Raw genomic sequence first — 15,962 nt, 5'->3', positions numbered from 1 at the left:
TCTTTCACTTTAAGTACAAATTGTGGAACCCAACTATAGATCTTTGCCCAAAGCACGCCAGTGTGCACCTATTTCCATTTCCAAAGACTGTACACAAGTGTGCAACGTAAGCACATGGGAACACTCAAGCTGTTACCACTCTCCTTACATCTTGGGCCGAGCTCCGTTTGGCCAGCGTCACTGACTGTCTGGTTCTACCACCACCACCTAACGGGTAACACTTTAGCTGGAAACCGTGTTCAGTCATTATGCGTAGGGGAGAAAATTTTTTTTTTTACCTAACAACTAGCTTTCAAAAATGGTACCTCCTTTTAAAGCACCAAAGCCATCCTTTAAATAAGAAAACGTACTTGGCTTAATCAGCTCTAAAGTGAAGAGACCACTGCCTTTTCAAGAAGCATTACATGCTTTTCAACAAGCATGTAATCAATGCAAAAGCAAGTGATACCCAACGCTGACTGCATTCCAGCTCTCCAGGGCACACAGTCTTCTCACCCTCCAAATCTAAGTGAAGGGTGAGGACCCCTTCAAATAGTCCTGGTTTTCTGGGCCCATTCTTCTCTTGCTCTTTCCCCACCTGCATTCCCCCGCCCCCCGCCTATGTTCATTCTTCTCTTCCCTCGGGCGGCCCCTTCTGATCACCCCCTTTGCTGGGCGGGCCACTACAGCACAGAAGGCTATTCCCAATCACTGACCAATCACCACACTGCTTTGGATTTGGGCTCCTGTCACTAAAACTGACTTACCAGCATGTTTGTACTGGACACCCACCCGCCCACCCCCAAAAGCATGCTGCGTGTAACCACAAAAAGCACATTTTAAAAGCTCAGGAAGGTACAGTCATTATCTATGTGAGTCACCTAGTTCTAATTTTAAAGATGAGAACACTGGAGGTAAATTCAGCAATGCAACATGACTGGTCCAAGGCTGAGCGGCTCTCTAGGGGCAGAAACTAGAACCAGATTCCAGGCACAAAACACCAGGTTAAGGAAAAGAAAAGTTTGTAAGTAAAACTAAAAGACTAGTACACACAGGAGTCTTTGTCTACAGATTTTAGACAGAATAAAGGCAAACTATATGAGAACTGCTGCGTAGTTCAACAGATGCCACTAAGTACCAAAGATCCTTATTCTCGGGGCTGATATTGAATCTGTGACTGCAGATAATGTTACCATTTTGAGAATAAGACACCCCATTACCTACCTCCATTCTTTGCAGGTCTTCAGCCACAGGCTATACCTTATTTATCACAACAAGATAAATGAATCAGACTGAAAGATTAAGGAGGTACACTGAAGATAAAAGCAAAGAAACATTTTTACAAACATTTCATCCCATTACCTTAAAGGTTAAGTTTCAGATTAATTTACAAGAGTAGTGACAGAATCATGATTTCAGTGAAAATCAACAGTTATAGCTTTAAAAAAGAGATCAATTCAGCAATACTAAGCCAGGCAAGCATGCAAAATTCAGAAAAGGAAAAAAAAAATTCAAGGCTTGGTTCCCAAATAAATATCCCCCCTGCCCAGGAGGTTAGATTCGATGATGCTGAACAGAACCAAATGAATCCGAAGGTGAACAGGACACCCTCTGAACCAGCAGACCAACTCAACTCCCTCATCCCACAAAAGAGGAAAGTGGGCGGCAGGCATTAACTGTCCATGCTCCACCCCTACATTAGGGTTAAACGTGGGTCTAGTTCTCAGTGCCTTGTGCAACTACATATTATCTAAACTACCAGGAGGTACATATCCAGAACACATTAGGCCACCAATTTAAACAAAATGTTTCACGACTAATACACAGCATGGGGGTGAAGTTAATTAATACAGCACAGCAGCATGTCTCATATATTTAAGAAATTAAATGCAAAGAAAGGATCTCAAAGATACTCAGTTTTGATAAACACAATCATGTTTTCATCCAATTTTCCGGTGTATAGCAAAATGTCCTAGCTTAAAACCCATCCATTCTGCAGCTTTCCCCTACACTTCTTTTGCCTTTCAAAACTGAGCAGTGGGTATTTTTGATGTAAGTAATATGATATTATATGTACATTTTAGAAATAAACAAAATCCATGATATTTCGGTAACTCATAGTGTATTTATAAAATGAAAAGCTCTCTATCAAAATACACTCTTCACTGGGAAAAAATAAATAAAACAGACAAATGGATCTACACAAAGTAAAAATCAACTTTGGTAGATTTCAGTGTAGGACAGTCCATGGCAAGCATATTTGCCCTTATTCCCCCAGAGCTGTTCATCTTCCGAGTTAAGATTTAAAAATATTTTTAATTGAGATTATTATGTTGACATTTGTTTCTCATTCCACATCATCTTCAGCCAAGCTCTGAGCACTTACAATTCTCTGAAAGAGGAAAAAAATTGTTTTAATTTTTAAAAAGCATAAGCACTTAATCAGGATTCTAAGTTCACCCTAAAATGCTCTTTGTATTCAAAGAATCAAATCTTGCTAAAGTTTACCCATTCTGAGATTTATCTCAACATTAAACACTATACATTATCTAAGAAAATATACATGACCGTCAGTCTCATTTCAAAAGTCAAATTAATAAAGGAGGCAGAACATTAAATTGTGCTACATGTTAGTCAATTACATAACTGAAACCAAAAAGAATTTAAGGTCTCTTATTCCTACGTAAACTAAAAATACTGATTAATGCTAAGAATACTGATCAATCTGTCCTTCAAACACTTCCCTTTTTGGCTTGGAAATGCTCAAAGTCATTATATGACAAAGGAATACAGTATTCTGAAATTAGCATTTTGAAAACATTTCCAGATGAGATAAGCTGAGTAAAAAAAAGTCACCTTTAATAGAGAGGAATTGAGCCTTCATCCTGAATTCATCCATAAATGTCTAAAGACATCACTGTCAGGTCAATTTTCTAAAAGTACTATATACTACCGTGTTTCCCCCAAAATAAAATCTAGCCGGACAATCAGCAATAATGCGTCTTTTGGAGCAAAAATTAACATAAGATCCGGTATCGTATCTTATATCATATCATATATCATATCTGGTCTTATAGTAAAATAAGACCAGATCTTATATTAATTTTTGCTCCAAAAGATGCATTAGAGCTGATTATCCAGCTAGGCCTTATTTTTGAGGAAACACTGTATGCGCCACTTTTCAAAGTGCAAATAATATTAAACAGAGGATTTCGATATAGACTGGGAACCACAGTAGTGGAAATAAAAAGGACTGAGATTAAATCCTTGGTTTTTCCATCCTCTTTCCTAAATCTTTAGGAACTTTCTTTTCTTTAGACCCTTTCTTTTCTTTTTTAAAAAACTTTTATTTACGTGTTTTTCCAGGACTCATCAGATCCAAGTGGTTGTTTCAATCTAGTTGTGGAGGATGCAGCTCACAGTGGCCCATGGGGGGATCGAACCGGCAATCTTGTTGTTAAGACCACCACGCTCCAACCAACAGAGCTAACTAGCCGCCCCTCTTTAGTCCCTTTCCAATCCAGTTGAGTAAAGATCAGTTTGAAGATTAAACAGTCATTTTACTAATTTTTAATCACACCAAATGTGGAAATTAACACATGTAACAGATATTCTAATCCAAAAAGTAGATTCATTTGGGCTCCTTGGGAAAGATTAAAAATGAACAGAATGCATTTTCATTAACTCCTTAAGCTATGATCACCTTGTATACAAATGGTGTTTTGCACTATTCAATAGGGATTTGGGGATGCAGTCAAGTAACTCCAAACTCAAAGCCCACCCTGGCAGGAGAGGTACTGGGGCCTTTATTTAGAAAAGTGAGGTCAGAGGGAGGCTAGGTCCTTTATGACCTAATTTCCAGGGCACAGAACTGAATGCATGGCCTTACAAACAAGTAGGCAAAAAGCTATTACAGTTTCACAAAGTAGCTGAGTGGCCTGAATTGGGCTTTGAATATTACAACCTGAGATTTAACTCTAATAGACACACGAACAGATCCACCTCTAGGGCATAATTGCTCGATCTTACGCCCAGTCATTTGGCTGTTTTTCTATTAGAGAATAAAATTTCAAGCACTGTTATATTGAATACTATTTTCATTTTATGGATGAGTTTCATGATTCTACCAGGTTCACTAGGCTCATTTTTAAATTCTATATCCCTAAACATTTTAGATTCTACTCACTTTTATTTCATAACATTTCAAATCCTTACCTGACTAATTGTTGGAAGCTTAGTCAGAAGCATCTGGAACACTGGTGGTGGAAGAGTTTGCTGTAACACCTGCAGTAACTGCTGTGGCTGTCCACACACAGCAATTGCATTTGTCAGATGGTCTACACCCTTCTCATATTCACCTGGAAGATTTACATAAAAATAACGCATAACCTTAAAAGCCTTTGCCTTTGATAAGAATTCAACCTAAAGTCTTCATTGTATCTATAAATGACCAAAAATATCATTCAAGTAAAAACTTGGAAATAACCTATGGTACGTTTATATAACTGAATTATTATGGAGCCATTAACCAGGATGAGTCAGATTCTATATACTGCTACGAAGTGTCTCCAACACATACAAAAGGGGGGAAATTAAGGTGCGGAAACATCCAAGTATGTTACTATTTATATACTCAAGAGTATTTCGGGTTGACACAGCTTCAATCACATAAACTTGTCATCTTGAGCTCCCTTCATCTATGAAGCGGATGTTGCTACCTTTGCTGACTGGATAGCGGGATCATAGATGTACCTCTTTTGTTAATACAGTAGTCCCCCCTTATCTGCAGTTTCATTTTCCATGGTTTCAGCTACCTGCGGTCCAAAAGTATTAAATGGAAAATTCCAGAAATTAACAATTCATAAGTTTTAAATTGCAAGCCGTTCTTAGTGTGATGAAATCCTGCTCCATCCTGCCTGGGACGTGACTGATCCCTGTGTCCAGCATCTCCACACTGTACGCACTAACCTGCCTGTTAGTCACTTAGTAGCCACCTTGGTTGTCTGTCGTGGTATCAATGTTTGTGTTCAAGCAGCCCTTGTTTCACTTAGTAATGCCCAAAGCACAAGAGCAGCGGTGCTGGCAATTTGAATATGCCAAAGAGAACTGTGAAGTGTATATATGTACAGGAAAAAAATATCCAGGGTTGGACATAGTCTGCAGTTTCAGGCACCGACTGGGGGTCTTGGAATGTATCCCCCTTAGAAAAGGGGGAACAATGGTATCGACAGCATCACATAATCCATGTTTTATTGGAAGATCAAACCCAGTGTTACAGGACTGAAGCAGCACTGCCTCACTGCTGAGCAGGCCTCACTGCTGAGCAGGAATGTTTCTCTGGTTCTACCTCATGTTTTACACTTAGAGATGTTTTGAATGGTTCTCCTATTCTCTTATTTTTAATCTTCTGTAGTTTATTAGCAACTTGAATACAGGGAACTGGGCCATTTGTAACCCTTTAGGTGAAATTTAGCAAATTCTAATTATGTCAAGAAATTATCTGTTGGGTGATGGCTTGGTGAGCACAGGTACTAGGAGGCTGGCAGGCCTAGAGAGGGCAGAGGAGCTCCTCAGTGCCCCCCACCCTCCACATCTTGCCCTGTGCACCTCTTCCATCTGGGTACTCCTAAGTGTACCCTTTATAATAAACCATAAACAGTTTTCTGACTCCTGAATAAGAACATGACCAAATAAGGACGTGATTATTAATATATGAAGACAAACTGACTCAGAAAATTTGACATTGAGGTCTTCAAACTGAACAAGGCAGAACTCTACAAGAAGCATTAAAAACCTGAAATAAAAGACTCTGGTCTTCTGTATGGCCTTCCGTCAAGGGACTCAACAATGGCTCTACTGATGGAAATTAAGATGCCACTTATCACTGAATACTCGTCAGCCACTGAATTTACAGGCAATGAAGTGGATCATATGGTTGCTTGGGGATATTAATCCTGATTATTAAGCTACTGAAGTGGCATGTGTAGAGCACACACATCTCGGGGGATCCTGAGACACCCCCCCAGTACTTCAAAACACACTGGAAACAGTTTATAAATAACCACAGCAAACCAGTGCAGGTGAAACCATTTCCTCTCTGCACTTGCTACTTGATCTCCTTCACACATCCTGAGATGAGAGTTTGCTCTGTTAATGGAACATATGCATGGACGAAGGAGACCTTGTCAAGCAACAAAGTTCACTGTCCAAATTGCTTATGATTTCACCTGGCTTACTCTGATGTTGACATTTTCCCTAATTCTACCTCTGGCTGGGTTGGAAGTTTCCACCAGAACAAAGGCAGCTTGGCAGCTGAGTTGCCAAGTAACTCTCTGGCTGTGCTGGGTTGAAGTGTGGAATGTGAACTTGGAGAAAAAGACCAATTCTTCCCTGTCCCTCCTTGACCTTCCCCCACCATTGTGGGTAACTAACTGCCCTTCTCAATATGGATCTAACAGCTCAAATCAGACAGACAGATGGCCATAGTGCTAGATCTCTACGATAATCCAAATATAATTAGGAGTAGACCCCATTCTAATATCTTAATATTAGTAAATTAGTTAAAAATAATTTGGGGGTCTTAGAAGAAAATTTTGACAGTATAAATAGACATGAGCAGGAAGAATGAAATTTACTTGAAAAATTTTCTGAGTAAATGAATTTAGTTCTCATATTTGTCAATCTGATCATTTTAAAATTTCACATCAGGAATTTTTTTTTACGTACTGCACAATGACCACTTAAAAGTAACCTCATTTGTAGAGATTACTTATTATCTTCTCCATACCATATATCAAATAAACTTAAAATTCTCAAAATATATTATGGACAATGATAATCTACAACAAACATTCATTTCTAGACCCTGTCCTAAATACCATAATTGTCACGTTAAATGCCTAAAAGCTTGTCTTGAAATACAGCCACGTGCTGCTTAGCGACAGGAATCCATTCTAAGAAATGCGTTGCTGGGCAATTTCGTCGTCGTGTGAACGTCAGAGTGCACTGACCAAACCTGGATGGGATCTCCTAGCACCATCTCGGCCGCATGGTATAGCCTATCGCTCCTACTTACTGCTGAATGCTGCAGGCAACTGTAACACAATGCTAAGTATTTGTGCGTCTACACAGATCTAAAGGCACTGTAGTTTTATACAACTGGCAGCCCAGATTTTGTAGGGAAGAAAAAGGTTTAACAACCTGTATACATCCTGCATACATGAGACACCCAGGGAAACTGAAGAACATCACCAACAGGCCTGAAGCCACCACCTTATATGAAATCCCCTCTTCAGCAGAAGACAAATGATAATGTTGGAGGTGGGGGAGTCAGTCATGGGAGTTGTCCTTCAGCACTGATGAGTTTCTAGAGCTAAGCTCATCCCCCTTTGCCCAGTACAGGGAGGGAGAATCCCTTACAAATGTAAATCTTTTACAAAGGGCAATTTCTACCTGGTTTTCAGAGTTTCTCCCATGTCTGCATTTCTTAATATTAACCAGGCTAAAATAATCCTTATGCAAAACAGACATTTTGGGATGACAAATTGTTCCCTTACAGTTTACAGCATCACAACATCACAGCATCACAACAAACAGGTAATGCATTGCACTACTAATAAGATGGTACAGTGGCTACAAAGTCACCAGGCAATAGGAATTTTTCAGCTCCATGATAATCTTATGGGACCACTGTTGCCTATGAGGTTCCTCCTTGAACAAAACATCATGTGATACATGACTGTAATTAGAGAACCTTTTTAAGACACAACCATCCCGAAACCCGGCCCTAATGCTGAAACCAGACCCTAATAGTTTTTTTCCTTTTTTTAAAATTGTCTTTCAAAAGATAACAGCAGCCCTCCTTCACAATGCCCCAGAGACCACTGGACCAAGGATCAGACTGGTCCCAGGGGCTCACCCAGGCACAGAGTGCCAACAAATTAACTCCAACCGACGCTGACAAGTGGCCGGAACCAAAACCTGCCTCTAGGCGGAACCTCTGTGCACAGACTGGTTGCTCACAGGCAGGAGTATTCAGAAGCGAAGAGCGCGAGGCACGTGGATCTCACCAACCAGACCTTGTCAACTTGGAATTTCTTTACGCTTTCTCTCACCTTTCCCATTCCTCCCTTAGATAGCGCAGTTCCAAGACAGTCCAATCAAGACTCCCAAATTAGAATACATAAATATGTACAGTTTTTCCTTACCTTTATCTTCTAAATTTACTCCAAGTTTTCTTTGGGGAGATTGAGCTGAGCCTAGTCTCCTTGTTTGGCTGCTTGATGAATAAAACTTTTTCTCAGCGGAAACCTACTGCCTCAGACATTGGTATCTCTATGCTCAATGGGCAACGAACCAACCGACTTTTTTCGGTAATAACAAAACGAAAAAACCCCTTATCACTATAAATTTGTATCAGTGTGAAGAATTCTACCTAGGTTTCTAGTCTTTTAATGACTATTAAAGAAAAAAAAACCCATCGGCCCAAAATGGCATCAGTTGTGCTAAAAGCCCATGACACCACACCTAGATTTAGTACCTGATGTAACTGCAGTTTTAACATCTCCCAGAAACCATCTTAATGAACCAGTCTGGAATTTTCTGGTCTAGAACCAATAAGGTAATCGGTCATATAGGCTCTTCTCCATTCCCCCCGAGAAAGAAAAGACATAATAGCCTTCCCCTTCTCTTCCTCCAGAGAGAAGATGTCCCAAAAATGTTCCTTGCTTTGCTTTCACTAAGCGCTCCCTTGCCCCACACTGCTTCCTCCAAAACCCTTCTATTTTGTACTCTCGTTGAAGTGAGTACCCTTCTAGTTGCTAGATGGCATGCTACCTAATTCATCAATCACTTCACAAAGCCAATTAGATCTTCAAATTTACTTGCTGGAATTGTTTTTTGTGTTTATTTTTTTACATGACTATTACCTTGGGCTAGTAACTCTTCACCAAGCTGTATTTCTTCAAGGAAGAATTTCTGAACAGCTTCAGCATCTTTAAGGTCAGGCAACTGTTTGGAAATGGAATATTTAATAATTGATAATAAAATTATGCCAGAGGATATAATCAATACATAGAAAAAGTCATGCCACTAAAAATAAAACAAAAATTGAAAAGCTCATTCTAAAAAAATTTACTTTTCAACAGCGCTCACAGGGATTAGTTTAGTATCTATCCACATTGAAATGAATGCAAGGAAAAAAACACTTATTGATCAAAACTGGTATTTGAATGGTTCTTTTAGAAAGCTGTGAGCCAAACCTAAAGTAAAAAAAAAAAGAGGGATGGGGGATACAAATATCTCTACCATAAAATACGTACTTCACTATTTACACTATTTTTTGATCACATTATGCATTTTTATGCAACTGTAATCAATTTGTTTTTCTATCTCAATATTATTTTGTATACATTTTACATGCATCTAAAAGATTATTTTAAAATGACAATAGAATATACCATTGAAAAATATGTAACTGCATAATCATTATGTATTTATTGGGCATTTAAAGTACTTGTAATATTTTTTGCTATTATAAATATTTGTTATTACAATTACAAGCAGCTTTAAATGTTTGCATTTCTGCTTTTGTTTCATATTTTGTTACACATTACCAAACCAAATGAGTATGATAACATATGCCACCAGCTATTTGGCTTGTCTTTTTAAAAAATATAAACCCACTACTAAAAAGTTCCTTTTTATTTAAAACCCCAGAGTTCTACTAATGGAGGTTTATGGTTTTTGGATTATATTATGTACACTCCTATTATCCAACATGGGTGAAAATATTTAAATTTCTGAAAGTGAAGGCATTTTTCATTGACTATCCCAGCATACAGCCAGAATTGGATTACACCTGAATCTAAAAATACAGATACATTATCTTTTTATATAGGTTTTCCTATATCCTTAAAAAGGCTACTGAAAACATAATGAACATATTACATTTCAGAAAGGTGGTTTGGACATAACAGAACCAAGTGGTTGTCTCCCAGTTTCACTTCACTGTTATCATGTCCAATCAGTTAGCTGTGTTGATTATTCAACTGTTTCAAAATAACAAAATTAACATTTATTGATTTAATTTTCCTTGCCTCAACAAGCTTTAAAAAGAACCACCTACATGTCCTGGAAATCCAGACAATGGAATAAAATAGAAAAGCTATGTGTACAATTATTAACATTTACTTACTTAACTTACATGTCACAGAACATTTTTTTATCAAGCAGATAAACCTGTGTAGTTATTTAAAATAATCATGAACACAGGATCTATAAAAAGGAAAAAAACAAATAAAAAGATTTATATCACATTTACACATTACAACTAGCTAAAAATTTGTCAGGTGATGGGATTCTGGATCAGAATAATCTTACGTATTTTTTGAAATAAACAGCATGTGGTTCTTTTAAAGGAAAAAAATGTTTTATTTTGAAGCAGGTGAGGAGTGAGAAAGTTCGAACCTTTTGGTGTAAATGTCTTCTGGAGACTATCGTCATATTGACCATTAAATATTGCTCGGACAGTAAGTTGTCTGCTGTTATGGCCAACAAAGGGGAAATAATGAAGGACAGGATAATCTATGACTATACTCAGTTAACTATTCCTAAAAACAACAAACTATATTTTAAAATAGAACATCAATGTCCAGTATCAGTTTTCTCAAAATACGTATTTGAAGTAGTTTTAAATAATTATTTCTATAAAGCAGGGGTGTCCAAACTGCGGCCCGTAGGCCAACTGCGGCTCGCGATCCATTATTAATTGGCCCACAGCAAATTCCAAAAATATATTTTAGTTTACTTAAATAAACCAGGTGAGGCAATACGTACTTCAGCTCGAGTGAGTGGCCCGGCTGTTTGTGTATTTTACCACATATGGCCCTTGGTGAAAACCGTTGAAAAAAGTTTGGACACCCCTGCTATAAAGTATATAATACAATCTAAACAAAAAACAGATTATTACCTTGGAAAGTCCAGCTCTCTCCTTGGCAAGCTTTTGTTTCTTTCTTCCTGCAAGAAATGAAATATTTTCATTTAATCATTATTAAAATAGGAATCAAAAGAAGTCTACCTGCTGAGGCAATCATTCATTCCATTTCCAACACATTACTGCCTCTTGGGCTCTCTGCTTCTCGGGTCTCTCCTTGTGATTTGTCAAGGTCACATGAATAGTCCTGGTCAAGGAGCTTTGGGCAAAGTGACATTTCTGGGCAAGATCCTTTTCCTTCCTCCTGGGCACCAGGATAAGCCATTTTACAAGACGGAAAAGCTCCAACAGCTGAGTTATCACCAAGAGGAGAGCAAGCCCTCACTCCCCACCTACACAGGACCTGAAACCGGAGCATGAAGCACCGCTGTTAGGGAGTTTTATTACCGAAATATAATAGACACTGTTTACTGAATGTTGAGCACTGCCTGGCATTCTTGAATGGGAGGAGAGTACCAGCATTTGCAAAAGTTTTCTTAAAAATAAATAAATGTAGTATTTACATATTTGGCAAAAAAAGGGAGGCAATACAGCTCAGAAATGCACTGCTAAATTCTTAATTCAACTATTGCTGGCTAGTTAAGGGGGGAAAACCTTCTGATTACAGTCTGTAAGTTGTTTTGTTTTGTCTTGTTTTTGCTATGAAACAGCAACACTACATCTCAGGAATAAGAGATGTTTAAAATTTTCATCATCACTTAGCCCTTAAAACCAAATAACAGGATATTATTACGTCTTTAAATTGCCAATTACCTGTACACCCCATGAAAGAGTGTTGGCCCAGAGCAAGCACAGGCTTGTTTCTATGCCAGCTCTTCCACTTACTGCAGCCTTGGCCAAGTTACAGGAAACTGTGCCTCATTTTCTCCACTGGTCCAAGAATAGTTATTGTAAGGATGTATGTGTTAAATGTACGTACTTTTTAACAGTGCCCGGTTTGTAACGTGTCATTGCATTACATTGTAATGCAATGTAATAAGCATTTTTATTGATATAGTTTAATATCAACTTCTCAGCTAAGGAGCTGTGCTGTTAACTACCTAAAGTCACTAAAGACTACCAATGACATGGAGAATAGCCATGTGGCATAACTAAGAAAGGTAAGGCTCTAACACTACTTGGATAACCTTGGGCAAATAAATAAATCTCTTAACTCTCCAAAGATAAGGCATGTTTAACTTTACCACTGTGAGAAACAAAAGCAATAAAACAAGCAAATGTCCTCCACAAATCCAAGTCTCAGTGCATGACTGAAGAGGCAGTGACCTGTCTGCCTATTAATTTAACTATGGTCAGGGAGCCTTCTTTTCTTATCTAACCTCACAAAATGGCTTTCACTACACCAGCATCTCTTGCCAACCCTAGCCCCCACAATAGGTTAAAGTTGATCTTACATATGAATTTGAAAAGACTACCTATTTTTCTAACAAACTACCTTTCCCAAGTGTTCATCACTGGGCAACTAACTGTGGGGGAAAAGAACACATATATTCTACCCTCAATCTGCTTAAGGGTTTCTTTTGTTTGGCGGTCTTGAGGCAGAAAAGAACGAGTTACTCTATACTGCCTGTATAGGCTGTAGAAGTGAAGACATTCCCATCGAAATAAAAAGCCCCTCAGAAATCACATGGCAAATTTGTGGAATAAACAGAGAAATACAATTTGCCAAGCCAGAATTTATGTAAAACAACAAAAATGATAATGACACCCAGTAGAGAGAAACTTAGTTTCCATTACAGCTCTTCTGTGGGGTGGAGAGGAGTGTGTGATTGTTGCTGAAGGTGATACAGTTACTAACTTTAAAAATTGTTTAATTGCTTTAAATTTCCAGCAAAAAGATTAAATTTCTGGCTTTAGCTTCATAAGACAATTAACTTGTTACATTAACTTATTTTCAGGTATAGTACCCTATACAGGTATACAGGTAACCCCTGTATAACATGGCACTTCTATGACACAGTTTGAGAATTGGGGAAACCCTCATACAACACAGCTTCACTCTAACACGGTTTGAGAATTAGAGAAATTCCTGAACAACACAGCGTAACAAGAGCTTTTAACAGCAAAAGATATCTCATTTGAAATTTTTCATTCGAGGATGGATGTCATGTCAGATTTGACTGCAGAATTTTTAAATCAGAATTTTAAACTCATTTTGTTCGTGGAGTATTAAGTTCAGAGGATGAAGATATCTTGCCAAAAAGAAAACACCCTCGGTTAATGGTGCTTGGTAGTGATGACGAAGAAAACATTATTTAATACATATCAATGTTATACTTTTGGTGAAAATTGCTTTAATAAAGATATTTCTCTTAATTATAAATATATCATAGTATGTTTCTTTTTAATTTTTGGAACCTAACCCCCTTTTTTGTACGAGTTCTTTATTTCGTATAACATGGATTCGAATAATGGCATTTTTAAGGAACCTAACAACCGTGTTATACGGGGGTTACCTGTAGTATCTCTGTGATAAAGGGTCAGATGGTAACAGACTGGAAAACCAACAAGTTACACATTCCATCAGCAAAATCAGGCCTTAACTCAGTATTTGCTAGAAATTAGTCCCAAGTGCTACTGTGTAAACCTAACAAGTTAAATTTGTCTACTTTTAAAGTGACACATAAAACAGCTTACAAAAAGCCCCAAATTTTAATCATTCATATAGCATTCATTTAAATAAGATCACTAAATATATTTTAAAATGATGAATCAGTTTATACAGTACTGTATGGGAAACATACCTGTAGTTAGCACTATAATTTGGAAGTCAATTTCCACTTATTAGTGATTAGGTTAATAAAAATTATGCTTTAAGGGGCCTCATAATCTGCTCTAATGAAAGAAAAAAATATTTAAATAAATTAAAATCCCAGCTCTAACTTCAAACCTTATTTTAAACAATTTAAGCCTCTTTTCCTTAAAAAACAAAAAAAAATTAGGTAAATTAACAAGCCAAAATGACTGATTTGAGAAACTCTGTAGATGTAAATATTCTACTGGAAATCAGACTAGAAAAACTCAAAATTAACTAAACTGAAATCAATTTAATTCCACAAATGCCAGGCATCCTCAAGTTCTTAAAATCAGCTGAACGTTACACAGATTACAAAACTACGGTGAATTAAGTTTTAATTGCTTAAGAAAATATCAAATAAATTATATTTATAAACAATCTCTAGCATTCATCAGTTACCATGTGCCACAGATTGCACTAACTACCTTGATTATACCATTTTACAAGTCAGTTTTCCAAGGTTACCCAGCTAATAATTCAAGCCTGACCACGTAAGGGGTTAAGTCTCAAGAAAAAAAAAAATTATGAACTGAAGATGATGGAAAAGGAATTTTGAAAAACAGATTTCTTGATTTGTCTAAAATGCTAGTTTGTATGATTTCTTCAACCAAAAATTAGTTTTCTCAAGCTTTTCAGCAACAGGACCGCAGTGTTTCCTGTTTAGGATCAGTCCACTCTTTCACAGAGCTAAGCATCTGTACCCCACCTCCCCAACTATTTTTGAAACGATAGGGAAATGATCTAAATTCCAATAGTTACACTTACAGCCAGCATTAAGGGAGGGGCCTCTCCTATGTCAGGGATGGTGGTGGACACTTCAAACATCTTACTTAATCTTCACAAAACCGACCAGAGGCAGGTGGCATTACCTGATTTTACAAACTGAGAAAATTAAGATTCGAAAAGCCCAAGACTATACTGCTAATTTGTGACTAACCTGGGCCTGAAAACTCAGGTGTCAAATCCAAAACAGTATTCTTTCCATGAGTCTACTTAACCATAAATTAAATAAATTACCTCTATATCTCTGCCCTCCTAAAGCATGAGTGGGAATTCGATGTCATGAAGTATGAGAGAAACGTGGTCTAATATGGTAGTCACGAGCCACATGTGCCTACTGAACACATGAAATGACTTATTATAGCTTAAGTGAATAGTAAGTATGAAATAGGATAATCTCCTCCTTGTACTTTCTGGGCTTTAGTAACTCACATATCAATTTTAACTTAAGAAACTGTTTCGAGTCAGCAACCTAGATAAGTTACAAAACTATTTCTTATTGCAACAAATTTACTCTTCTATTGTTGCAAATGAGCATGCCTCTGAAATGCAAAGAGCACAATGGTTTTGGTGACACCATTTCCCTCTTATAAATCTCTCTTAACACATGTCGCAGGTATGAAATAAGACTGAGCCACAGAAGCGCAGCCCTTTGGACTCCCCTGCAATTTCTATAGCATTCACTCATATCTTGGAAGCATTTAGAACGAAGCTGCCAAGAGGGTTTAAGAATGCAACGACGATACCGCGCTGGATTTGCGGACTAAGTCTCATGCCAAAAAAACCCCCACAACTTTCCAGTTAAAAAACAGAGGTTTTAAATGGTCAGTACAAAAAAGACCCAAGACCCCCCCCACACACACACACACACTAAATTATACTGCAAACGCGAGTGCATTTACACCGCAAAGGTGGGGAAAACAAAATGGGAAAATCGTTCCTCCAAAATGGAGGGATCCCGCAGGGCACAGGGCCAGGAGCAGCCCCGGGGCGCGCGGCAGCGCCGGCACCTCTTTTTGGTTAGTCGCTCGCGGCCGCCAGGCCCTTGCCACCACGCGGCGGCACGCCGTCCCCGGCCCACCCGGCGGGGAGACGGCACACTCAGGGTGGCGGCCGCGGAGGCAGGGGCGGAATGCAGCAGGCCCGGGGCGGGGGAGCCACTCACGTTCTCGCAGTCTGTTCTTGAAGTTGGGGTCACTTCGTCTCTTGCGGTCGAAGTAAATGCAGTACCCGATGAAGAGGGCCCCGCACACACCAGCGGCGATGGCGCTATTCCTGCCCACCATCTTCTCTCAACCGCGGGGCAGGGCTACGGGCCGAGAGAAGCCGTTGGCGACGAAGCCTCACAGCGGACACCGCCGCTCAGACGAACGCCCGCTGTGAGGGAACCGGAAAGGCCGAGCACGCCACTTC

General features: G+C 38.6%; 1 protein-coding gene and 1 non-coding gene across 2 annotated transcripts; both read right to left on the bottom strand.

The window, feature by feature from the left end:
* Positions 1–1,882: 1,882 nt before the first annotated feature.
* TOMM20 (translocase of outer mitochondrial membrane 20) lies at positions 1,883–15,962 on the bottom strand. The gene is made up of 5 exons (XM_033099475.1): positions 15,715–15,962; positions 10,949–10,995; positions 8,907–8,988; positions 4,195–4,337; positions 1,883–2,371 (listed from the first exon to the last, which is right to left on the bottom strand). Exons 1-5 carry the CDS (start codon positions 15,833–15,835, stop codon positions 2,327–2,329), a joined length of 438 nt encoding a protein of 145 aa, XP_032955366.1. The 5' UTR covers positions 15,836–15,962; the 3' UTR covers positions 1,883–2,326.
* On the bottom strand, positions 15,155–15,286 carry LOC117018723 (small nucleolar RNA SNORA14). The gene has a single exon (XR_004422299.1). It is a non-coding gene; the product is annotated as a small nucleolar RNA SNORA14 (small nucleolar RNA).

The sequence above is a fragment of the Rhinolophus ferrumequinum genome, chromosome 27 (assembly GCF_004115265.2).
Source record: "Rhinolophus ferrumequinum isolate MPI-CBG mRhiFer1 chromosome 27, mRhiFer1_v1.p, whole genome shotgun sequence".
Lineage (NCBI taxonomy): Eukaryota > Metazoa > Chordata > Mammalia > Chiroptera > Rhinolophidae > Rhinolophus > Rhinolophus ferrumequinum.
Note: the sequence above shows the minus strand (reverse complement) of the source record. Positions and strands in the feature narration are given on the sequence as shown.